The 27,557-nt window shown below is 37.8% G+C and overlaps 1 protein-coding gene across 2 annotated transcripts in view; it reads left to right on the top strand.

The window, feature by feature from the left end:
- Positions 1–24,369, top strand: part of LOC124300469 (E3 ubiquitin-protein ligase TRIM9) — a 53,057-nt gene extending 28,688 nt beyond the window's left edge. The window contains exons 3-9 of one of the 2 annotated variants that reach the window (XM_046754616.1): positions 11,840–11,935; positions 13,384–13,777; positions 15,045–15,077; positions 18,993–19,153; positions 20,293–20,431; positions 21,714–22,004; positions 24,024–24,369. In XM_046754616.1, coding sequence (XP_046610572.1) covers positions 11,840–11,935; positions 13,384–13,777; positions 15,045–15,077; positions 18,993–19,153; positions 20,293–20,431; positions 21,714–22,004; positions 24,024–24,352 — 1,443 coding nt within the window. In that variant the 3' untranslated portion in view covers positions 24,353–24,369. The remainder of the gene's footprint in view (positions 1–11,839; positions 11,936–13,383; positions 13,778–15,044; positions 15,078–18,992; positions 19,154–20,292; positions 20,432–21,713; positions 22,005–24,023) is intronic. The other variant, XM_046754617.1, reaches the window with a different exon arrangement.
- Positions 24,370–27,557: the final 3,188 nt, after the last annotated feature.

Raw genomic sequence — 27,557 nt, 5'->3', positions numbered from 1 at the left:
TTCGAAATTACAATGCTGCGATAAAGTTGAGACAACAATGTTGAAATGTGTGATGGTGATTGGAAAACGAGTAGGTTGGGGTGAAAATTCCGAAGTGAATAATAAATATTCAGATTTATCGTTGGTAAAAGCACTCGCTGAATTGTTTAAATTTCTGCCGAGCATTCACGAGGTAAACATTCCGATTGATTTTCATTAGGTAAAAAAATTTTGGCAGATTTCACCTCGGCTTGATTTCCAAGAACTTCAACTATCAAAAAACATTGTCCGCAGACTTTTGAAGCAGATCTCAACGGACTGATTTTTCGAAAATGAACAAAATTAAAATGGAACGAACGAAATGGCTGTCGGCAGAAAAATTGCAAAAATTCACCTGCAATTTTTTCAACCATCCATTCGAATTAAGCCCCTTCATAACGCCTGATGCACTCGAATTTTTCGTAACTTGATCCGTCGGAATTTCGAACCGCGGATTCCAGCCGGTCGAGTTGGCAAGGAACGCGCCATATCCGTAAATGTGTAAAACTAATCCTGAGGGTGGAATGGGGGTGGAGGAAGCATACGGTGTTTTGTGTTGCTCGTGCTTAGCCGTGGGAACAGTGTAAGCAGCGTCGCCGGCTGTCACAGGAAGGCCTGGAGGGTTCCTGTAGGATTGAGAGTGGGAGCAAAAGTGGGGGGGGGGGGGGGGGGGGGGAATTGGGAGATGGAGAACGGATCCCGGGTCCTGTGAAACGGCGGGACGGAGTCTGACGGTCAATCAATAACCATCACTGGTTCGTTTAATAGTTTACGCTACATCGACTTGCCTTCCTTAACGGTGAATAGTCTACGAAATCAAAGCTGGGAACACGCGAAAAACAGGTTCTAAATTTTCAGAACCTAGATTTCCAGCTGTTATCTTCGCCAATGACGGGGAACTTGAATGAAGAACGTGATGAAGAGACGAATATGACCAACTTCGAACCACAGAAGCTGAGTTATCAACGATTCGACAAATGATTGCATAATTAGAAACGCTCAAAATGGCTAAAATCTGATCATTTCTATCAGAAATTCTCTGACAAATATTAAGCAAATCTTTGTTATTTAAAAAGTCTGTTTTTATCCACCGTGCAGGTAACTATTGATAAACATTCTGGCAGGCCATATCTGTATTGTGAACAAAATAGGTTAAATCATTAGGATCGATTGAAAAACGCAGGAGTTTAATCTTTTCGAAAGCTAAATTATATAACCTTTTCTCAAATACTTGATATTTCAAGTTGTGCGATTCGAATTTCCTCAGATTCTTTTCCATCGCTTGTGATAAGAATGTTGTTTAATTCGTTTACACCGTCATTGACACAAAAAACACCCCTGCGAGTTATTTAAATGTTTGTTTTTTTTTATCTCGTTTCCTAACTTTTGAATGAGACGGTGGGTCCCGTTCGTCTTCAAACATTTGGCCGACGAAAGCGTCGCGACGCCGACTCGCGCCGCCGTCCCCAGTGAATGGAGGAGGACAAGCGCTGCACGTGTGCCGCCGCCGCCCCCGCCCTTGTGTAACCTGTGCAAAGTCCTGCTGGAAGTTTGTTTAGGAGCGCATCAAAGCGCGGCAACCGGTTGCACCAGTCCGCCCTAACTCTGTTTGTCCTCCTTCCAGGGCTACTAAACTCAAAACTCTACGGGGATTCCCTCGGGGAATGGGGGCGGCGAATTATTAAGAATGCATCAGGTGTACAGTCCGGTCGAAACACTGTCCCTGCCAAAGAATCGGAAAATTAGGAACTGAATAACTGCGGCGCAGGTTAATCGAGTTGAACGATGTGAAAACAATGTTACCTCGATGCGGTGGAACAGGAAAGAATCAACGTATTCACACGAAAGCAGTTCAGTTATTAAAAACTTTTCGGAATAATAATATTATTCCTTTTTTTTAAATGGAGAAATCTGTAACTATGATAAATTCGATTCAGCCGGTTTTTTGTAGAATTCATTATTACTAACAAAATGAATTACCGTTCATCGAAATTGGTCGTAAACCAAACAAGTTCATTCATGTGATCCGTCTCAGATAATTGATACTGAATTATTTTGATTATAACTTGTGGTTTTCAATTTTATTTCTTCACTAAACGAATAGTTTTCTGATAAAACTTGTCGGAACCTAAGCGATTCTGGAAACATTTTACCGATCAGCATTTGTCTTGTGATCCGCAATTGGTTGGTTAGTGATTAGTTGGCGAATCGTGAACAGTTGGACAAACGGCGAATGGTAGTACGTATTCTGAATTGCCTAAATGCAGGCGTATTTTGACAACGTATTCTGAATTGTATAAATGCAGGCAAATGTCAGGTGAATGTATCGTAAATTGCCTAAATGCAGGCGGATTTCGATAAAATGTACCATGAATTGCATAATTGCAGGCGAATTTTCGTTAAAATGAACTCTAAATTGCGTAAATGCAGGCGGATTTAGGTAAAATTTGTTCCAAGTTGTATAAATGCGGGCAGATTGAGTGAGTGTTGAATTGTCCATATAAAATTTCGGCTCTTGAAGAATCAATACAGAAATAAGACATATCAGATCCCGATCTCGACTAAAAATGCGAACAAGAGTTTTTGACCCGACTATCCGGATCGTTTTATACCTTAAATCTCGGACCGTTTCTAAGGCGTATGGATATAAGGTCGTTTTGCACGCAAGGCCACCGAGCTTTGGGGGTATTTTTGGTAAATTCGTGAATCACCGAGCGGATAGAGACGCGGTTTGAACCCTTGTAACATCAAACAAGCCCATCATGGTCGGCCGGTGGGTTTCGGTACCAGAAGCCCTCAGGTGGGCTCAACATTTACATGCATGCGCGTGTTCGGCACGCTGTTCGTCTCCTTCATTTACTGGCTCGGTTGAGTTTCGACCCCAACGATTTGTCGGGTTAAATCCTTACACACTTTACCTCCTATACCTATAATCGAGTCCGCTGTAAAACATGCTTGCACAGCTACCCCCGAAATCAAACATTTACCCAACCGTTGCTCATGAATTATCTACCGCCGCAACTTGCCGAATAATTGAACTTCGATCAGTGAAAGCTCTTCAATTATAATGTCATACATTATCCTCATACTTTCGTGCATCGATATCGGAATGACAAATGGATGGTTCGACACGCAGGGATAAAGGATTTGTTTACTTTACCAATCGTGGCGATGGAAACATTTCTTTTTTCAATGGATTTGAGGGTAAAAAGTGACCATTGTAGGAAAATAATTTTGGATTATTCAGGGAAATTGCATTCACTTGAATTGAAAATACATTCCATCGATAACGTTTGATAGATTCGTGAAGATTTGTTTTACTTTCTTTGCACTTTGGCCAGCGAAGTCGATCAAAGGTGAATTGTGAATATAAATATAAATGGCGTATTCTGTTGTCCGTGAAGGATATGTACGTATAATAAAAGCGGTATTTTGCATGTGAAGTCTATAAAAAAATTAAAAATAAATTTGTAAACAGGTTTCGACATGAAAGACGAATTTCATTACATAATAATTCTCGAGAACCCTCGTATAATAGTATGCATAAGTATATTGGTCAGAAAAAAAAGAGAAGAGGAAAAAGGCAAAATAAAATGAAAAATCCACCTCTTTCATTTTGTGACTCACTTCATGGTACTCGTATAAAAGCGAAAGGGTGCAAGGGTGAGCATCGTCCATTATGATATGTATACATATATATATATCTAAAAGGGGAGGCGGATTTCTGTAGGTGTATATTATAAGCGAAGGGAGACGGTGCCACGGCAGATAAAGATTTCGAGGTAAAAAGAGAAGTGGAATTAATCATTTCAACGACAAAAGGCAATACAGACGATGGAACAGCTGTTGGACCCGCCTTTCTCAAACGAACAAATTGCCCCGTGACAAAGGGAACAAACCGAGATAACAGCGAGATAGGAAGTGAAAGAGAGGTGAACAGGCATAATACTCTACATAGGTTTGCTTTTTTTTCCCTTTTACCTTCTTTTTTGTTTCGTCTCAACCCGTTGATAAAATATCCCCAGCGTGAATTATGAACGCCGGTTTACTCCATACTAATCTTCTTTTTTTTTCTCACTCTCTCTCTCTCTTTTATTGCTTGATATTTATTCACCTGTCATTGGCACGGCATATTATGCTCACCAATGTACAGGGCGTTCCATGCCAAGTCAAATAACAACAAATTTTGCAATCCAATTCGGTGAGAAGTATCTGGAAAAAATGATTGTTCCTTTTGTTTTGTTTCATAGAAATTTCTTTCTTTATATTGATTTGCAAGTACCTTTGCGTTACTTTTGTCCCGGAATCGAAAGAAGGGAAGAAGGTCGCGGATTTATGTAGGGTGCGGTCTTCTATAGTGGATGGCGCGAAATACCGCGAAACCGCAAAACCGCAAGTCTGCGGTTTGCCCTGTGTCTGCATAAGCTGATATACGTATATTTTCGCCTGTAAAATTCAAGCGCACTTAATAATAATTAAGCTGCTAAAGCAGCTACAAAGCATAAAATTATGACATATATATTTCTAGGCTTTAGGCAGTGTGAATATGAAAAATTTATTTAAATTTTCGTTCTTTGTTCACTTATTATCGCTTTCGTGTTTGCTTCTCCTTTGACTTTGTTTTTTTTTTTTTTTTCATCTTTTTTTTCGAAACCAAAAAGCTATTTACACCGCGTTCAAATATATCGAACGTAAAAGTGAACAAAGATAAAAACGAGACTAATTATACGAAGCCTTGTAACAATTTCAAAGGCCTTGTTATTACATCGTCCGTCGGTTCATTTTTATCGCTTCTCGGTATCGTTATTATTCTTCATTCTTTACTTTCTATTTTGCAAATTTCGTACATAGTCACGCTACGCGATCGTTTCGCGAATTAATTTTATACCCTGTCGAATATTCACGGCGGATCGGCGAATTTTATGCAGCGGGGAAAAGGAAAGAAGAAAGTGAGAGGGTGGAGATTGTAAAAAAAAAAAAAAAAATAAATAAAAAAAAACAGCAATAAAGGGTGTAAAAAATTCAAGCCTTTCTTCTCCGTCTCTCTTTTTTTTTTCTTCTCGTCCTGTACGAAGGACAAAATTGCTCCACAGATACTTCAAAGCTTCGTTTTCGCAAAAGTTTCGTTTGGCACGCGATTATACATAAATATATAATAAAAATTCATCCGATGGCCTGAAATTATTATACCTTTACCTTTTTTTTTTTATACGTATTAAGATCTGTTCAACGGTGATTGATTATAAAAAATATTGAGGAAAAATATTGCCTCGTCAAATTTTCATTGATATAATTATTCGATGGCCGCGTTGCATTTGCAGATTTAAAAAATATAAAAACAAAAACAAACAAATCAATGAATAACGAAACAAAATCAAACCGGTCTTACAACGAGACAACATGCAATAAATAATTACCCTCTTATTCTCAAAGGTTATTGTCGCCGCGGTTTCATTTCTCTCGGTTTATACTTGATCCATCGGCAATTTCCATCGATTTGACCCCCTCGACACCGTCTCTGCGTCCCATTAACGTGTCTATAAATAAGGGAATTTAAATACGTGCAACGTGCATATTGTATGAGCGATACAGATGCTTGTAAGTTTCTTGCACCGATTGACCGTAACTTTACATCATTTATATAATACGCGCTGCGTCCACTTGGGTAGCTGCATATAAATTAAACTCGATACATGCACGTAATGCATTTTTTAACATACCTATATAGATATGCTGCAAGATTTTTTTTTCGACCATTTCAACATGGATGCCCTGTAAGTGCGTGTAACACGGTTTTCGTTCTCACGAATTGATCGAATCGCAGCACACGTGATACTCTGTGTATCTTTTTTCGAATCTTTATCTCTCCAACGTATAGAGTTACTACGAATATTGTTTAGACAGGCTTTCAGCAGCTCTGGTTCTGCCCGGCTCTTATAGTCTAGAACATAAGGCCTGGTCTGTTCGTTTTTTTTACAATCAAATCCTCCATTTATCAGCTCTGTATATATATATACAATATACATACATATATTACAGGCGTAATAAACATAATAATTAAATGTAAATGATTTATCGTGCGTTAAAAATAAACCGTGTTGCATGGTATTTTACCAATGTAAGTGGTATTGATACCTAATTTCTTTTGGTTCGTTTTAATTATCGTCAAAGTTTAAGTTTTTCATTTGTTTAATCGAAAAATTAACTTATCATCCGGGGTGAATTTATTATACCTTTTATTTTCTGTCCGTAAGCACAACTGAACTCGTGTGTATAAAGCATGATTGGAGAAGATGACGGTGAAGGAGGGAATGATGGAAGAAACAGAACCTGAGGATAGTGTAATTTCTGTTAATAGATTATCGCGGCTTCTATGAGCAAGCGCATCGCGTGCATAGCGAGATGCAGTCGGATACATATATGCATATGTGCATATATCTCTTAACTGGGTCATTGGAATTATACTGAATCTAGAAGATTTTCCTGACGGTATAGAAACGCGATATTCAATGCACTCGAAATCGGTAGAAAGATTATTGAAACAAAGAAGAAGATAATTGAGAACAATAAAAAAAACAAAACCACTAAAGCGAATTGTTCAAAGACAAATTATAAGAACAATATAATAAAACAATTGTTGATTTAGCTAATTGGACGAATTGATTCGCATTTGAGAGACGTTTACTGAAAAATTTTAATGCAAAAGTGATGTTTGTTTAATTTTTACTTACAATAATAAATGTTTGAAAAGATGGGTAATTTTTTTTTTTTTTTTTCTATAACCGAAACATCGTTTTGTTTTTTACAAAAGCAAGCATTATCCGATAAAACTGCTTTTTTTTCTTCTATTAGTTACGTGAAATGAATCAAAATTTCACATCTGCAAACTTGCAGGCTTAAAAATTCGTATCGACCGGTGATTATTTAACGACATAACAAAGTCAAAAGCAAACTTCAAAGGTAACAAACGAAGATTTTGATTATTACCCGATGTATAGAATCAAAATTCATTTATTAAAATACAAATTCAAAAAAAAAAAAAACAACAAAACGAGTATTAAATTTTATTCTTCATCATCCTCTCCATGAATGGGCGTCAAGTTATCTCTATCCTGCAATATAAAGCGCGATACATTTTCGCGATATGGATTACCTATAAATATAAAAATTCACGGAAGTGCGGAAGATCGCGAGTATCGGGATCAATTTTGTCATTTTACGTTTCTCGGCAACTTTTACTACCTCATACCTTTGTTTATCCCATATTACACATCCAGGTATAGATATTACGTATAAAAATTTTACTCGCAAAGTCGCCGACGACGAATCGTCGAACCAGCCTCGAGTTATTTTACTTTCCTTTTCTTTTTTTCAACGCAGTACAATGATAAATTTTTATTCCAGGCTTAGATGTTTCTAGAGATGCTGTTTTTTTTTTTTTTATTTATTTTTTTTCTCCTTCTTTACCTCTGCACGTACAGAATGCCTCTGTTTGTTATATAACGCATTCCTATACATCCACAGCTACCAGATCCTGTACACATTTGCTATATTCACCGTCTCTTCGACCCCTTTCTCGCCTCTGGATCGCCAGACCCGTGCAATTCCTCCTCCGGAGCTATAAATCTGTCTTACCTACGCTTCTCTCCCTCTCTCTCTCTCCCCCTTATTTTAGATCTATGGACCTTTTCACACTTCCTCTCAACCCGTCCCGCTATCTCATATTATATATTTATTCGTACCCTACTTTATTTTCATTTGATTGAAAATTATATTCATACAGGGTACAGGGGTGATAGAGTCCAACCTTTTACCTTAGCTTCTACGAAATAGAATTCTCGAGAGAAGAAAAATTCGAGTCTGGACTTTACCAAAGGGCGCTCGTATTGGAAGATCGAGAAGTGAATAAAAAAAATAAAAATTAAAAAAAAATCTCAAGCGAACGACGAGAGAAAAGAAACATACACTCTGGCTTCGGTTTTTAAAACGACCGGACTAAGCTTGCTGAGAAAATTATTACCATTGTATTTATAATTTCGTTTATCATTACATAACCTACGAAGCTCTGTATTTTCACATTAAAAATTATTATCCCCGCATTTTCATTCGTGAAATTGGTTTCAAGATGTTTTTTTTTTTTTTTTCTTATCTTTACACATTACTCAAATTTTTCTCGTGTCATATAACGCCACAATTTTCAAAACGTTTAAACAATTTTCTTCCCCATAATTTTTTTGTTCTATATACATTTTCGATCAATTTCATCAGCGATTTATCGCGTCTTTACCGAATGGAAGATCTCCCCGCGTGATTACATAGATTTTTTGATTTTTTTTTTTTCTTTTTTTTTTTTACATACAATTCCCTGCACGACGAACACACGCCTTGAGTAACAATGACTGCAGGGCCTCCGGGTTGACAATGAGTCTGTAGCCGAGACGCTATTATCTTAATTAAACCTCCGCTTCGCCGAGTCTAGACTCTTTACAGACTGCGGGAGGTTCGTAATATAAAGTATATCATATACGGCACGATATGATACACAGCATTATTAAGTAATAATGCTTGGTAGTTGATTGATAAGGAGAGAAAAAATAAGGACATGCCATCGAATGGTTATAATAACAAATAATTAGTTATTTCCATCGAACAATTCGTGATAATAATTATACATTACAAGTTACCTATGTTATTTTTCTAAACTCGTTCATTACTTTTGTTATCCTTATTTTATTTATCTTATTTATTTATTTATTTATTTTTTTTTCTTCCACTCTACCGGGTTATTCAAGCTTGCAATTATCGTCCCTTGTTGTAAAAATTAACGCCTCCTTTTGCACAAACTTCGCCGCGAAAGCCGTAGGGTAAAAGTTTACCAAGTAATCACCTGGGGTGTCCAGTCATCCTGAAAATTCCCGGGGGAGCGAAGGGTGAGATTCTGGTAATGATTCGAATTTCGAGCTTCTGGCAGTAGGAAACAAACAAACAAAAAAAAAAAAAAATATCGGCGAGGATAGATGTATGTATATATTTTTTTTCTCAAATCTTTTTCATATGTAAACGCCCTACAAAGAGAGAAAAAAGAATTTCTTCTACTTATCTACTTTTGCGAAAATCGCTTCACGTTCTATCCTCGTTTCATTCCTGCCGAGAATGCCTTATATATGTATTACTTATACCAAGATGCACGCTTCATGCTTATCTTTCACTCGCAGTTTCTGGTCTTGTCCTCCTCAGCGATTTTGCCGTGGTTTTATACATACACACTGTACATACATGTGTATATATATATTGATAAAATCTGTATTACCTACCAAGCTTTCATATGCTAATAATGGGAAAAATGTATAGATCTCCGCGATTCGGATATACAACATATATTATACATATATATATATATATGTATATATATATATATATATATATATACGTATACCTGATATATAAGGAGGTATGTATTTACATAAAGGTATACGTGTGATAATATTAAAGCAGGGCTTTTTATATACACGTACATGTAACGTGAATGAAAAGCCACTGAAGTAGTATATGAAGTATGTAAACTCAGGTGTGCATCTATATATATATATATATATATATATATATATATATATATATAATATAAATATTACTTCGCACGGGATATAAAGAATATTTTATTCTGGAAGTTTTTTCATCCCTCGATTACTTTCGTGAAAAAATGTATGGATGTAGGATCTTCTCTCTCCTACGGTATACTGTATAAATAAATAAATAAATTTAAATTTGAAATGACGAAATAACTTCACCTCGGTCAAGTTACAATTATCATTGTATTCACGCTATAAGAAAGAAGAAGAAAAAAATAGAAAAGAATCGGATAACATTATATATATATACATACATATGTGTACCTATATACCTATATATGGGATGAAAAACGAGGCGGAAAAATTCGAGAAATCGAGAAAACTAAAGTTTGTAATATCCTGTCGGGAGAGAAATATCGTAAAGTTGGTATACAGAGATCGGAGAGAAGAACAAATAACTGCACGAGGTAAGAAAACAGCAAAACCATGAAATACGGTGAAAGCTACGAATATTGCAAGGCGTATATACATACGTATGTACATGTACGATAACATTGTCTCGACGAGCTATTTTCGTCGCTGCTGAGTGTAATTGAACATCCGGTACTTGTTACGGAATTTCGCTCGCGTGATCCGGGAAATTGTAAGAAATCGTGGGTGTTATAGGAGCAAAATCGTTCGCGGGATAAGAATGAGAATAATAATAATAATAATAACAAATTCAAGCTTTGCGGGATTCAGAATCCGCACTCGTCGTCAAACCGGAATACATGCATCGGACTAACGATTTGTTTAAAAAAAAAAAAAAGTTTAACGAAAGATCGAAACAGCACGTTAATCGTGCACGGAATTAAGTAGTGAATATTTTCTTGGAGAAATGGAAAAATATTTGAGTCGGGTAAGAAAAGGAGAAATAAATATATAAAAAACGAGATAGGAAAGCAAATTTTCTCACGTCCCTCGTAATTCTGAGACCGTTCTCGGACTGCTTGACTATTTTCCCGGTGCCCGTTGACGGTGACCGGGGCGTCACGTGCGCCTGTATTGATCCGGCACTGTGAGAGAAAGGAGGGCCAGGGGTGAAACAAGGCTTGAAGGGTGCCGAGGCATCGATATCAATAATTAATTATCATTTAGGGTGAGCCAGGCTCTGCGGTTTGAAATTTTTTTTAGGTCAAGTCAGTGAAAGTCTTCGCTTAATGCGTTTTTGAAGAGGCTGTTTTGCCCGACGTAAGCGATGGCCGGTAAGTTAAAAACAATCGATGCATCGATTTATCGGGTCCAAAATAATAATTGAACAGGACTCGATTGAATCGGTAAGAATTAATGGATTCAACGATTATTTCGTAGTTTTTTGAAACGGTGTTGTTGATACCGAAATTTCGTTAGTTTTCGTACATTTGGTCTTAATAGCGAAAAAGTTTTTTGATAGTTTATAGTTTTATTCAAAATATTTTTCAATTTCAGGTAATAATGTTCATTTATCTTTTACTAATCATGTGAAACAGATACTTAGTAAGTAAGACAATGATAATAATTGATACTTTAATCACATTAATTGATATTGCATTGCGTCGTTCATGGGAGTAATAAACAAAAACCGATTGTGAGGAAAAATAATAGATTATACTCGATTTATCGTTAAAAAAATAACCGCTTTAATCCAAAATCAATTAATTTTGGTCATTCTTAAGTATCCGACCAATAATCGGTATATTTTTATTGGTTTCACAATTAATTTATAACATTCGTTATGATCTGCAGATATATTTTTAAAAAATACAAGAACGGAAAGTATTCTAATTTCGAACGAAAGCTGATTGTTAGAAATCGATGCTTTGTTTCAAAAAACTTCAACATCGTTAAAGATCTAGTAGATTCGTTCGATATTGTCACTCTACGATTGATTAATTACATTCGGAAGACTATTTTCTATACAAATTAGCTGAAATGAATTTCCTTTTTTTATCAGCAGTCAATTAAATATTGTCATTTGTTGATTATGTATGTTATTTATCGATGCCGGCAGCATAAATAAAAAAAAAAAACGCATGGATATCAGAGATTTTATATTCTATTTCACAGCATTATTGAAAAGGTCTTCGTAGGTTAAAAATATAATGATAACTTATTAAAAAATATCATGATGAAATTAATAAATAGTATTTTCTCCAACAATCCTCGTCGAAATTTCCATTCAATTTTAAAAACAGCTGTAAAATAATTCTTCCTTTTTCTTCCTCTACTTTCAGACGGAGTTATCACAGAATCTGCAACAGCTGTCCGAGCGGGCGAGATCCACGACCGAGTTTATCCAGAGGTTGAAAGGAATGACGGACAAAGTTCACGTGAGTTTGTTGCCTCGCGGTTATTATCCTTGTGTTCTACCTGCACCAGCAACGTATAGTCTATCCCGCGTTTCTACTCCTCCCGATGCTCGTAGTCTCCAGCTTCCAGTTCATCTCGTCACTCGAGCTCTGTCAAACGTGCGAAGAGGATACCGCCTCTCTCTCATTCCTCATTTCTCACTTTATCTCTGTTAAGCTCTCCTGCACCGGCGTGTTAATTAGAATTTCTTACGAGCCGACGTTCCCTGAGGGTTCCAGTAAGAGGGGAGAAGAGATAGGATTACCCCTTTTAACGCAACTCGCATCATGGAATATGGACTATTCTAGTACGGTCAAAATAGGTCTGAAGTAAAATGAAATTAAAACATTCGGGATATTGCTGCATTTTTGTGTGTATAAGGATTTCCAACCCTCAAGAAAACAACAAAATTTGACGTTTTTAGCAATTCTTTTTTTTTTTTTAAATTGCTATCAACAGATGAAAAATGACTTGACCATTGTATAGAGCAGAAAATTCTAGATCGGATTATGTCCTGATATTTCCGAAATGCAGTCGAATTAACGAATTAAGAAAAAAGTTGTTTCACCAAAATTCCCCAGACGCCGTCGTGGCATAAGTACCATTTCTTCTTTCGGAAATTTTTTTTTTTCAGGTCATTATATACGCCAAATTTAAATTTTGCAAATCTGACCTTAGAATCTTGATCAACGGCCCAAAAAACCTCACGGTACCAATTTTCATTCAAATCCATTCATCCGTCCTCAAGATATTAACATTTTTATTTGATTTTTTTGGAACTTTGTTATTTGAATAATTGAAACAGTACTATACTGATTAAAGCCGAAATCTAATAAATTCTAAGTTTGGAAAAGACGCATCGATTGAGACCAAATTTATTGAAATCCGGTAACTAGTTTTCGAGATATCGTCGGACTAAAAAATGGATCACGTACGTGCATGTACACTTGGCGACAACGAATCTGAGATGGCTAATTTTTTCCACTACATAGTTATGTTGGCAACACACATAAACCTACAGCGCCACAGTCGGCCGAACCCGAAACGAATTCAATTTCAATAAACCTAACATAACCCGTGACCGTCGAATCTAACCTTAAAATACCGCGGGGATAATGACTTGTTGGATTGACACGGTCACGGGTTATGTTACGTTTATTGAGATTGGGTTTGTTTCGCGCTCGGCCGACTGTGGCGCTGTAGGTTTCTCTGTGTTGCCAACGTAACCGTCTAGTGTAAAAAAACAGCAGTCTCAGATCCATTGCCCCCAAGTGTACATCCACACAACCGGACGTTCATTCTCCAAACTGAAAACATGGAGATCTAGCGAAAGCTCAACTTTTAATTTTTACACCGATTACAATAACTCCCTTTTTTCTTTGAAAACAGTGAAACGGGAGGTTATAAAGCCGCGAATTTCCGATTACAGGAAGAGTGCGCAGCGCTGGAGAGGGACGTGGACGACACGGTGGCCAGCCTGGTGGGTCAGATCCATGCCCGAAAGGGTCGTTTGATCGACGCGGCTCGACAGACTCGCGACAACCGGGTTCGGTCGCTCCGAGAATACGTCGCGAGGTGCGCCTCACACCTCCAGGCGACGACGGCCCTCCTGACCTTCTGCATCGAGGCCCTCAAGGAGACGGACAGCACGGCCTTCCTCCAGGTCGGCGGCATGCTCTCGGTGAGGGCCTCGACGGCCGCCGGTTCCTGGGGCGCAGCCGAGGGTGTTCAGGAAGCCGCGAGGCTGCCCCTCCTCGATCTCACCCTAGACGACAAACCCCTTCGCAGGGCCATCGATCAGCTCACCTTCGTGCAGCTGAAACGTAAGTCTGTCGAACATGCTGCCCTCACTTATTGTCACTCGATGTCTCACCGCCCGCTCTGAGATTTCATTTCGTCGAGAGGATCGGGATTTATATATACATATATGTATATATGTATGTATACAGACTGTTCCAATTTAAAAGACGCATTACCCTTTCAGTCGAGCCAATGGTTCGATCTGAAAACGGGTCCCGCAAAAGTTGTATGGTTCGGAGAGGGACACGTGAAGAATTTTTTTCACGCGGTCCAGCAATTCAGGTGGTGATGCTTTGGAAGATGGACCAATTTTTTTTTAAATGGAATCCTCCTCGGAACCGTACAACTTTTGTAGGACACACTTTCCAATTGAACCATCAGGTCGGTTGACAAACTAATGCGTCTTTTAAATTGGGACATCCTATGTGTGTATATACCCTCACGGACAAAAAAACCCCACTTGGGTGTAAATTCGTATCTCCAACTCATAGATAATGCTAATTTCCCATAAGAAAAAAGTTAGGGGTACGAATTTACACCCAATTTAGGGTTTTTTCCGTGAGGGTAATTATATATATATATATATATATATATATATATATATATACATATAATTTTTTGTTTCGTCTTTAAACTAACACCCACTGTATGTTATTGAATAATTTCATGGAGGAACCTTGAATTTTTAGGAAATCTTTGTTCTCCATCAGAGTCCATAGACTGTCAGACACATTTTACAAACCTCACCGCATCAAAAGTGGTTATAATTTTGAAAAATAATGTGCTTTTGTCCAATATCCATGTTATTATAACGTTGCTAAATTCAATCTCAGTGTTAAAATTTCCTCTCGAGTTTTGAAGCTTGTGAGATACTGAGATGAAGAAAGCTTCATAACGTGAGACGATGTGTTTACAAACTTTAGACGATCTGTTGCAATTGAATAAATGAAACAATCACGAGACCTGCTTCAGAACTTTTCAAAAACTGAAATTGAATTTCTTTAATTCCATCCCTTCTGGACAGCGATTAGAAGCTTTTTATGAACGAAAGATTGATTTCATGATATACGAATGTAACGTGAATCGATGGAGCGGATGCAGAGAGAAAATTAGAAACTGCGTTAAAGTTTCATGTTTTCGCCTTTGGGATTTATTAAAAATTCCCAAAAGAAAACCGGAAACCGTAGTTTCTTTCGGCTCCAAATTTGATATCTGGGCGTTAGGCGTTATGTTAGATTTTGTCAATACATGTTCGTGTTGTAAACAGCGTTGTAATGTTGGACGCTGCAGCCGCCGAGGGGGAGGACCGTTATCCGACCGCAGGTAAAGCAATCAAACAATCAAACAATCCGAAACGGATGATGAGGATACATTATATGGGTAAAGAATGTACACTCGAACATGCACGCACTGCACGAACACAAACAACACAAGGACGATTGATTATTCTGTCGGAATCTGTCAGAACAACATTGGAACCTCGACTGGAACTAAATAGAATTTACACGGGGTGGAAATCGGTCATTGGTAAACGGCAAAAACCGGATCGTAAAACGAGTTCAGCGATCTGCACATGTTGACAATTAGCTACGTTGTTCGCGTTTATAGATTTGCTTTTGAAGTATGGACAAAAGCATGCTTCGAGGTGTCGCAATGGGCAGGAAATGTCGACTGACAATTTTCGACGCGATGATTTTACTATCGGCCATTGAGTCAGATTAATCCAGACCAAGTGTCATAAGTGATTTAAAAATCGGTCGATCCGTTTTCGCGTTATCACTTGATAAAAAAAAATTAAGTTTTTGAAAACAGCTCGGGAACAGTTCAATCAATTCTTCTCAAAATCTAACCAGCTTCAAGTTAGAAAAATACCGCATCGATTTTTATACTACGTTAGCGCGTTCAACGACTTTCTATAATTTTACGAAATTTTCACTTCACGATCTATTTTCAAAAATATTTCTCTCAATATTCGATACACCTATATTGCAAAACGCAGTGAAACAATATCGTACAATTTCATTAAATCTTCTAACTATCGGAACTTGTTCCGTGACTATTCCACGTAACATGTTAACTTAAAAGAGTTCAAAATCTACAATGCAGCGTATACAAGTTTCACGAAATCGCGAATTGTAGTACAAGATCGCCTTTTCTCGGGGAAACTCATTTCGAAATCGTTACACGTGTTTCTCCGCCTTGGTCTTGCGCACCTGACTGCATCCAGGCGAGTTCATACAGCCTTTCCGCTGCTAGCGAAGAGGTCTTTGGGGATGTTTTATCCCTCTTGTGATATCCCAGTCTATCTGTCCCTCGAGAATCGAGTTCCAGTCACCCTGCGGCTCGACCGACCGACCGGAAGAAAGGAAGTAAGATGAAAAAAAAAAAAAAGAAAAGAAAAAAGAAGTTCGCGAGCGCGTTTAACCGCCGATATCGCGTTGGGCGAAACGAAATTTAACGATGAATCTGACGGACGGCTGAACAAAAAGTTGGGAAAAGTGGAAAAATCCGTTTACAATAACGTATCTTCAGCGACTTTATTTGAGGCAATGTTAGTGAACGCGATCACGAATGTGATCAAATTTGATTGACACAAGTTTAGATATCAACAATCTGATAAATTATCGTAAAACTGGGTTTTGAAATATCGAAGGATGCCATCTGGTGGCAGGAAAAAATACCACATTAACGGGGTGGGATTCAATTACAAAAATCGTTTTTCAACGTGTATTTCACTTGGTAATAACTCGACGTATCTAAACAAAAGTCGAATCAAATGAAGGAAGTTTCCTGTTTCCCTATGTTCGTACATTCTAGCTCAACTGATCAGCTGTTATGCAGTTGCGACGCCATATTGCTCTAGTCACGCTTCTACTTTTTATCCCAATTGAAACGTTCTTAATAAACTAAACTCTTGTGTTTTTGCCGCGATTCTAACGATCTCGGGCTTATTTCGTTCACGTCGTTTCGTATATATATATATATAGAGGATAGACGTCTGCGCTACGAAAACCTTTGTCTTTGTCAACCGCCATGCTGATGTTTCCGAAGTTTATTAGCGGCCTGCACAGGGATTCTCGGAGGGACAAACGAGGCACACTGTCAACAATGCGGTAAACTATTTCCCAGGGTGGGCACACGCCGACCCGAACTAACCCGACCCCGAGTGCCAGGAACAACTATGTCTCGGGAGTCAAAGGCTGTCTATGCGGAACGATTTCCGCCTCGAAGACCGTCGATCCGAAATTTCGTCCCTGCATGATACAAGCGCAGCCATGTTTTGTCGGATGGCCAAAAGCAGAGTGGCGGTTACTTTTCCAGGAAGACTTGCGTTAATATAGAATAATACTTGTTCGATTGGCTGAAGTTAGTAACGTTAAAAATCGTTATTGCGCAATTTTAACATGTTTTTTTTTTAAGGTATTGACGTTTCAAAATAAGAGTATGTTTTCTTTATCATGGTTTACTGAATTTAGGACATTGCTGAATGGGGTATACCTAGTTTAGATTTTTCGAAAACAATTTTTTTTTTCAAATTTTATTCTTGTAATTTACATATATTCAAGTATATGCATAAAAAATTTCATGTCGATCCGACAAATATTCTTCAAGTTACGCGCACATTTGCAAAAACGTCCCGGCGCGTTTGAAAGTGCTCTTAAAATTTTTAACGTGCTTTTCTGAAAACTGTGTTTTTAAAGTCGGTGATTTCGGATGAGCAAAATTTCTTGGAAACGGCTGAACCGATCAGTATCAAATTTTTACACAAGCTTTACAAATGTATTTTTAAGTCCTTTATCGAAGGTTTTTTTCTCGCTGGTTAATATATTCTGTTTTATAAACAAATTAAGGCGAAATATTATATGGAAAGTCGAATTTTTGTTTGTGAAGCTACCGTTTTGTTAAAAATTAATATTTTGCTTATTCCCTCGACCAATAACCAGTAAATACCCGATATTAACTAAGTCCTTTTTGTTTTTTCATTTCGGATGATCCAGTCCAGAGATAAACCTTTTCTTAAAGCTGCTCCCGGAGATCGGCTATGGCAGTTTCAAAAATCATTATTTCTACAAATGAAAAATATCAGAAAGAAGTTTAGTGTTACCCGAATATGTATATAAATTCTTACATTAGTAAATTGAAACATCTCTTCATGAAAAATCTTTGAAAACCCCCTAAAGGTGCGAAATAACGATTTTTCCTAAACATGAATAGTTACAAAAACGCTACTAACTTCATCCTCGTCAGGTCTTCCCAATCGAGGGGTTAATTTTTCGCAACGATCACGTTTGATGTTTCACGTATTCTCCGAAGTCCTAAGAAATCCTTTGAAACCCTCACGGAGTTTTTCTCTTCCGATGTCTCGCGTACCGAAATCGAGGGTAATTCTCCAGATTTATTGTGAAATTATTGTACCTTCAACGCGGACATCTTATAAGTACGAATTGTTTACAGTTGTACGATATCTCTGATATCTCATACCGAAGGTAAAATTTCTCGAAATCCCGGAAGGAGAGGGAATATAATTCTGTCTCTCTCTCTCTCTCTTGTTGCATCAGCTTCTGTATTCAATATCGCGTGAAATCCTACGAAATTCCTGTATCGGAGTGTTATTCATTGCTGCTCAGATGTTGAAATCGAGATGAAGTCGACAATGAAATTTCAGGAAATTTTTCCTCTTCCATTCCCCGTTTCGTTCAATCATAATATATTTATAACAAAGTATTACTTATAAAAAGTCTTACTTTGTAATTGAATACCTAAATGTAATTCGCAATGTTGGAATTCTATAATACGAAATTCGGTGAACTCGTTTGAAATTTCCTACGTTTTTGCGAGTCCCTTACAGAAGTCGAAAAATGCGTGACATTTTTTTATTCGATCTGTAGTTTGGACAAAACCTGGGAAATTTAATGATACTACAAAATGTATGTAATGATACCTACACAAAAATCTCGTACAGGAATATCATACACCGACTGCTGTGCACACTAAATTTTTTTTATAATTAGTTCACCAGTTGTGTTCTTGGTTTTTGGAATTTAAGAATCATGTGATTATTATGGTTATTCAAATCACATTTTTCTATTATCCTGTTTACTTGTTTATTCACAGAATCATTCCACACATTCTGAGCTCTAAAGGGACGAATTCTTTTTTTCAAAAGTTTTGCAACTTAAAAAATGTGAGACGTTCATCCCGATTCTTGGTGTAACGTGGATTTTCCCCGTGTTACAGCACCCGGTGCACCTCAATTAATACCGGAAGAATGCAGCGCGGAGAACAACAGCGTTACAGTTGCTTGGCAGCCTCCGGGAGGAGGAAGTGGTGGACAAAGAGGACCAGCCGTCGAAGGCTATCTTCTTGAACTTGACGATGGTTGTGGCGGGGAGTTCAGAGTGAGCTGTGCTTTTTAAATTCTCGTTTCGCGTCGTTATGGACAAATTGGTCTGTTGAATAGAGTTATGGTGAAAAAAGAGAAAAAAAAAAACCTGTTAAAAAATCTTCGGCAAAGTCATTTGCTTCAATGATGGTCAACGGGAATGTAACAACATCCGTGCTATGTAATAAAAATGGACCCAAGCAAAATCGAACGTCACAAGTTAAGATATCGACAATCTGAAAAGAGGTTGTAATACAGGTTTGCAATCAAAAAACTGAACAGGTGTTTTTATACTGTTTCTTATAGGTTTTTCAATCACTGAAACCACGAAAAATATTCAAAAAGATCCATCGTGTCAGGTTTTTTTTCTTTTTTTTTTTTTTCCTTTGAACTCATGGAGTGAAACTCCCGTGTAATTCAAAATCTGGTATCACATTATTGACTCTAAAAATTTTCATAAATACAAACAGGGAAAGAAAGAGAAAATGAAAAGCGGAAGCGTGTTTGGATGTGTATCAAAGGGAAGAAGAAAAGGTTTCACACGCGAAAAGAATGAACACGGAATGTTGAATACATTTCATAAGGAAATTATTTGTTTAATTGTACAAGAAATATTGTTTAGTTCATTGTGATACAACGATGGTTTTTTCAATATTGTTACACTTCTTCTATGCCAACACCTTATATATTATAAAAATACTGTACGCGATAGAGAAAAATGGAAGTAATTTTTGGATTCGTCGCACTCGAAAACATAATATTTACCAAAAACATCCCATGCAGTTGAAAAATAAATTCTAGTTTTGCATATCCGTGTAGTCAGAACATTCAAAATGATTAAACTCCGGTGTATTTGACCCGATAAATAACATCGCGGGAAACTTTTCCAACGATTTTCTCTCTATTCTTAACTTTTGATTCAGAAAGCGAAGCCCATTCATCCTTGAGAGCGCGGCGAGTCTCAATTTTTCACCTCGCGTGGTTCCAAGCTCTTCCTTGTTCCCCCTGTTCTTTTTTCATCCTCTTTTTGCCCCTTAAATATGTGACTCGAAACCTTCGTTCTGTGTGTTTTCCTTCGTTCTGCCGTGTGCTGCTTTTCTCCTTTTTTGCTTGCCTCGACCGATTTTTAAGGCATCGAAACTTGCCGGTTCACAGGAGGTTTATTGCGGACGAGAGACAATCTGCACGGTCGATGGTCTCCACTTCAATTCCCTGTACAACGCGAGGGTGCGGGCGTTCAACAGTGCCGGTGAAGGGGAATACTCAGAACTGATCGGCCTACAAACTGCCGAGGGTAAGTCCGACCTCTCTCCCTCTCTCTCACTGATTTCCGCCGTACCTCTTCTTCCTTTTTTTCCCTTTTCCTCTTCACTCGCTGTTTTCACTACATCTTCACCCTACGGCTTTTCTACCCTGACGCCCAAAATTTGTTCACGAGTAAGACCGCTTTCACCACCTGAACAACCGACAAACTTCTTCTTTATTTTTTATTCTCATTTTCATTTTTTTTTTTTTTACTTTCTCGTTTGTCGTTCCGTTTCACGAGACGTGGTTAAGAACACAAATTCCTCTTCAAACACCCGTCGGGTACTCAAACCGGAACTCTAGCCGCCAGTTTAAAGTCCTTTTGGATTTGAAAGTCAAACAATGACACGCGAGAACTTGACTCGACTGATGGAAAGTTGTTCAAAAAACTCGCCCTCGTGAACCATTAAAAATCATGTGAACAAATTAAAGGTTTTTTCAATGTCACTAGATCGATCAAAATTAAGGGGGGTATTTACGGTAAAAAAATCTTTACACTTTTGTACACTTAAATCTCTTCTCTGAATAAGCCCGTATCAATTTTGGTCCGAAAAAAATTTGTAGCCGTTGAAAATCTGTATTTTTTTTCTTTTAAACAGTATAAACTTGTATGTATTTTTTTCACTTTTGATTTTTCAAAGTTGCACGCAAGGTTTTTTGTACAGTTTCTGATCGATTCACCTGAAATTTTTACACGTTGTCTTTTTTAAGTATTTTTCACAATTTTTACACGTTGTCTTTTTTAAGTATTTTTCACGTATCGTCATAGAATTTTTCTCCAATTCTCACCTCTGAGTGATATATCTTAAATTTTATGTTGAAAAACGGTTCGGTTTTTGTCATGATTTAAAAAAGTGATACATCTTCCGTCAAAATGAAGCTGTTGAAAAAATTCTATGAAAATTTGTGTGCATTTCCATGTAGATTATGTCAGAAAAATCCGTATGCTATGCTACAAATTTCAAGTGAGAAACCTTGCGCGAAATGAATTTCCACCTTTTTACCCTCCATTAAAATTGCACTCCGAGCATCACCTTGATGTATTTAAAAGAGGATCTAACGAGGCAAATTTACTCTAAAATATGTAAGACATCTATCCATGCGTACCTGATACTTCTAAAAATTTTTAAAACTCTTCCTGCACGAGAAAGAAAAATTAACTGAAATTCCTGCAAACATCCCCTTAAAGAAAACTGTCCTCTAACCCTTGCGGTAAAATCTATAACCCCGCAATAATTTTCACCTGTACATTTTCCTGCGGCGTGAACCAGTCGCCTGGTTCTCCTGGGCCGTCGGTCCTTCGAGTTCGGTTCTGGGTGGCTCGATGGGATCTGGAATGTCCTCGGGGATGGGAATGGGACCCGGAGTTCCCCAGGAAGTCACTGTCTCCGAGGACGCGACGAGCGCCTCTTGCGAGGGGTACGAGCATCGGGTCGTTCTTTCGAGTGTTGGATTTTCCCGAGGTGTTCATTACTGGGAATTGACCATCGACCGATATCACAGCGACACCGATCCTGCCTTTGGAGTTGCTCGTGCTGACGTTGCCCGCGATCAGATGCTGGGTGAGTTTTTAATGGGTTATTATTATTGTTGTCATAATTTTCATCGTCATGATCAATGGAATTCGGTGGTTCGTTTATTCCAGATCGATCTGTCGGACCATTCAGATTTATTCGGTATTATATCCTGACGTAATTTTGTCAGCAATTCATTTCTCTGTTACCGCTTTTTATTCTTCTCTTGGTTTTTCATCCGGGTGAAGGATCAAAGGAGATTGTAATATCGAGACGAAGCTATTGATTCACCGCGTTTCGGTAAAAGGTCAAAAGTCCATGACTACAGACTCTTGTTCTTGAAACTTTTATTGTTTTCATTTTATTTTATTCTTTTAATATATTTTCTTTGCGATGTCTCATTGCAAGACCGTTTTTTTTCTGTCTTATTTACGAATTAAATGATGGCCTGAAATCTGAAACAACCTTCGATTTTCATGGAAATCGGTGTCCATATTTTTCTGCATCGACCGTTAGAATAGTCAGGTATAAAAATTGTTAGATTCCAAAACAGTAAACAAAGAATTATCGTGCGTCAATTGTTCAGAAATCAGTGAGTCACAGTTTTTCGGCCAAGTCTGATATCGATATAATGAAATTCAAAATCGTTAAAAAAAACTTTCGATTTTCGGTTTTTCTAAATTACTTCCTTCTTTTCCGATCCGCAATCTTGGAGCCGTATTTTTTAAATCATGACAGTTCAAACGACTCCGAAAGCCGACTTCCATTAGTTTCCATACCCTTCCATCCACGAAATTGGATTCCTCGTTCCGAAGTTGGAAACTCGCACCATGATATTAGATTCGCAATCGGGAACCCCGAAAACCCTCGCCAAGAATCATCTTACACGAATTAGTCAACATATAAAGTATCGTATTTCATTCATCCTGAAAGGGTCCAAAAGTTTGTCGCTTAGAGATTTCAATACACCTTAATCAAATTATCGGCAAACCTGTACGAAATTCAAATATACACTACCGGGATAGTCAGTTTGCAAGGCTGTATCTGGTGGTTTCAAAATCAAACTAACGTAACCAAGCCGCAGACGACTTTGACGATCTTTGACGGTCTTTGACCTTGTTTTCCACAAGTGGTTGGTTGGACAAGCATAAAATTGATCACGTATCACTAGCTTATGCGACATTAGAATGATTTGAAACGGGAAGAAATAACGATTTTGCGTCCATAAGAATTGAAAAGTTAGGTTATGTGTCAAGAAAATGGCGTCGACATGCAGATTCTGACGCAACGAAGATGTTGTCCAATAGTGAATACATTAGGGTGGTCCCTGTATTGCGTCAAACAAAAAAATCTATAATGGAGCGTCAAATCGGTTTCAAATGGTGAAAAAAAAATTCGTCAACTTTTTCAGGTGTTTATTTCACTCCCCTACATTAATTAATTTTTTTCAAAATGACAAATGATCAGATTAGGTAAAAAAAAATAACCTCATTAGCACGTCATCGACTGTGATATTACCTAATAGTGTCGACATGTGGATTATTTTATTACAGTGCTGACTAAACGAATGCTAGTGTTTTGTTTCAAATTTTTTTTTCTTCAAATTATGTCTGATTGACAAAACGATTATTTTTTCTTCACTGAAAAGAAGACGAATCTCAATGAATATTCGAGATTGTGAATTTTTTTGCCTACGAATAACTTTGAAATAAAAATACAGTACAAAATATAGTGAATGAGGGTATTTTCGAAAAGTTTTAAACTTCCCGCTCAAACAGGGAGACTAGGGGAATGAAATAGAAGTCTGAAAAATATAGGGAATTTTTTTTTTCACTATTTGGAGCCGATTTGACACGTTCAATGGTGAATTTTTTTTTGAACTCCATATAACGACAACCTTAATGTATATACGTATCTACAGCATCGCGCATTCCTTTGTTGAAAAAATTGTGAAAAAAATGTCACCGACGCTTTTCCGCGCCAATTATTTTCTCGCTACGTTTCACACTCGACTCGAGTAGTAGAGCGAGACTCAAGACGGTGTTCGGGCCGGTATTTTCCCCGCAGGTAAAGACGACAAGGGTTGGAGCATGTACATCGACCGTCAGAGGTCGTGGTTCATGCACGCCGGCGGTCACGCGCAACGGACTGAGGGCGGCGTGCAGCAGGGATCGACGGTGGGCGTTTTGCTGGACCTGGAGACGACGCACACGCTGCGTTTCTTCGTAAACGACCAGCCGCAGGGCGGCGTGGCCTTCCGCGATCTCTACGGCGTTTTCTACCCGGCGGTAAGCCTGAATCGGGGGGTCTGCGTCACCCTTCACACGGCCCTGGACGTACCTCGGCACCTCCTCACCACCCACGACGAGTACCTCAACGACATAGTGCAGAGCTAGGGGTACCTAAACGTCCTCAGGAAGGGCCTCCTCGTCGGCCCCGTTGGCACCGCCCAATTTTTCCCCCGATGCAACGCCGCTAATCACAAGGATAACGGATCGTCTGACACCTTGGAGAAAATTATTGAGGAGGAAAATTGACCCCCACTATTATCTTAGGTATGACATTGTACACTTGAGGACAGTGAATCTGAGACGGCTAATTTTTTACACTAGACGGTTACGTTGGCAACACTGAGAAACCTACAGCGCCACAGTCGGCTCAGCGCGAAACGAACTCAATCTCAATAAACGTAACATAACCCATGACCGTCGAATCTAACCTTAAAATACCGCGAGGATAATGACTTGTTGGATTGACACGGTCACGGGTTATGTTACGCTTATTGAGATTGAGTTTGTTTCGCGCTCGCCCAATGTGGCGCTGTAGGTTTCTCTGTGTTGCCAACGTAACTGTCGAGTGGAAAAAATTATCCGTCTGATTGTGAGATTCATTGTTCCCAAGTGTACGTATGATTAGGGTTGTGCGATTCATCCGTTGATCCTTTGAACGTTGTACAATCGTTTATGCGATTAATGGCACAATTTTAGCATACGCATGGTATGTGGATACACGGTAATAAAATTTATTCCAAATACTGCAACCGCTTCCGCTTTTCTATCAAATAAAAAAGTTAGTTTTCTTTTGTTTGTATGATTTTTTATTGTTTATTCTTTTTATTTTATTTATTTTTTTTTTTACCATTTGGATTCTGCATCATTGTTATCTCTAACTTATACCTATAGACATATTTCATGATCCTTGTCATCACGCGCTCAACGGGGTTGTTATTATACTTAAACTTGCTAGTTTTATACCTATGTTTACAATAGACTATGTTTTGACAGATGTAGCCGTTTTTATAGATACTTGTAACTTTCGATACGTGTATGACTACCTTGAAGGGGCACGTCGTTGAATTTTTACATAATTAACAGTTGAAGTTCTAGAAGAACTTCAAAGCGCTGTTCTTCTTTTTTTCATTATCTCTAATTGATCTCAAGAGCTTTTTGCCAAATTTCTGAACAAAAAAAATCCTCGCGGTCCAAGCTTTTTACATGTATTCAAATACAAACGATTTTTGTACTACGAATATTGACACCGTGATAATTTTTTCTCATCGAAGATTTTCCGTGGAACGTGTTTCAGAAAATTTTACAATCATTGGCCTGCAATGTAATCTTGAAATACAGACTTCGTTTAAGAAACAATAAGACAATGAAAACATATTGCAAATATGTTACGTCAAGGTGGTCATATTTCTGAAATTGTCGAAATATAATTCATTACATATACATATATATATATCATTATATATATATATATACATGTTTTGTATCGTGATTATAAGATTTTTTCACTCGCAACTATTATTGCTATTATTAATAATTATAAAAGACTGTATTTTTCAAACGTAACGATACGTATACGCCACGTACACCACGTGACATTGTACCACAAAGTGATTTTTTGATTTCGATCTATAGGGTACTTAATCATATCGAATTATTATATAGGTAACATAATGATTATTATTATTATTATTATTATTATTATTGTTGTTGTATTCTAAAAAGGATATCAGATAGATTTAATATATAGATCATTCATGACAATAGCTAGTCTCGTGTTAAACAGCATTCTTAATAACCAGCCGCTTCCAGACACGCCGATCATCAAATGGTGAACATTTCAGAAACTTCAAAAGGCTGTACAGATCTGATTCCTTGTTTTGTATAAGTGTACCAGTTAAAGCCCAACTTGTAGTGCCCTGAGAGCCTGCAAACTGCTTCCGATGTCTCGTTTATATAATTGCGTACTGTATGAGCCACATCAAGTACAAGTCTTTTCCAATTGATCTGGTAGAGGATCGAGGCATCTTCATAATCTTTGCAAATTAAATTATAAGTGGTAATAACTATATCAATTCTGGGCAAACGTCTTGGTTCCTTTACTCCTTCAGTTCTATGACCCAGTTCAAGAGATAGTATACTTTGTTTGTTTCACATGGTTTTCTGTTTCGTCTTATCAATTAAAAAGAAGCGTAGATTAGCACACCACCAATGTACCATCCTTAAGTTCGTCATTGACGTCATCATGTGCATCCGTTATAGTTAAAATAATGAGGGCAATAATGGTCAACGTTTCAACTGAACCCACACCATCAGCGAAAATTCCGCCGAAAGGTGTTTACTTCTCTCTCTCCAAAGAAACCATGCGAGAACGTCTCGTTGAAACGGCAACAGAGAAGCTGCTAGATCTTCTGGATCTCCAACTCGCTCGTCTTCACTTGGACGAGCATTGAATGATCTGTGAAGATCTGCCAGTTCTTCAGCAGTTAAGGCCTGTTCTTTTTGGCCAAGCGGTTTGACATCCATTGGATCAGGAAGTGAAGATTCGTTGGGCCTACTGGGGTATGCTTGTAGACCGAGATTTCATTTCGACCCACACTTGTTGGAAACTTTCGTCCGTATTAGTCAAGATTAAGTTTTTGTCATCGAGGGCCAGATAATTTCTAATCGTAGGCAGCACTGTATCGTAATAAAGCTTCTTCTTTTCACCATATTTAGACGACGCTAATACGTAATTGCAGTTCCCCTCAAATAAAAACACACTATTATCATCATCATCATCATCATCATCATCATCATCACAGTGCATTTCAGTTCCATTGGGCTTTAGTTTATCAGAGCTGTCAGCAGTCACGGAAATAGGCCGAATCTGTTCTTAATCATAGCTTTCATCAAGTATATTTTTTTCGGGGGAAAGCTTATCTGTGTAAATTGGTATGTCTGAGGCCGAACTACTTTCATCGAGTACTTCGATTTTTCTCAAAATCTGAGGCTCATTTTTCCTAGCTCTAATTGAAGTATCTTCATTGTGTTCATTTTTAATCCCGGTTACCACGTAAGATGATTTATTGCCCCGATATCCAGAATCTTCCGTGGCTCTTGCTCCGCCCTCTCCTACGCGCTGATCCATCTCTTCAAATTATCGACGTCCCACTTCACACTTAGACTTGCACTTAGATGCGATTTAATTATATATATATGATATACACATACATACATAGTATATATGTATATGTATACATATATGCCTACAATAAACAAAAGAAAGAATGGAACCATCCAATGTAAAATAAATTCAGCTATAGGTATATAA

The sequence above is a fragment of the Neodiprion virginianus genome, chromosome 3 (genome assembly GCF_021901495.1).
Source record: "Neodiprion virginianus isolate iyNeoVirg1 chromosome 3, iyNeoVirg1.1, whole genome shotgun sequence".
Taxonomy (NCBI): domain Eukaryota; kingdom Metazoa; phylum Arthropoda; class Insecta; order Hymenoptera; family Diprionidae; genus Neodiprion; species Neodiprion virginianus.
The sequence above is the reverse complement of the archived record's forward strand: the minus strand, read 5'-3'. Positions and strand labels throughout refer to the sequence as shown.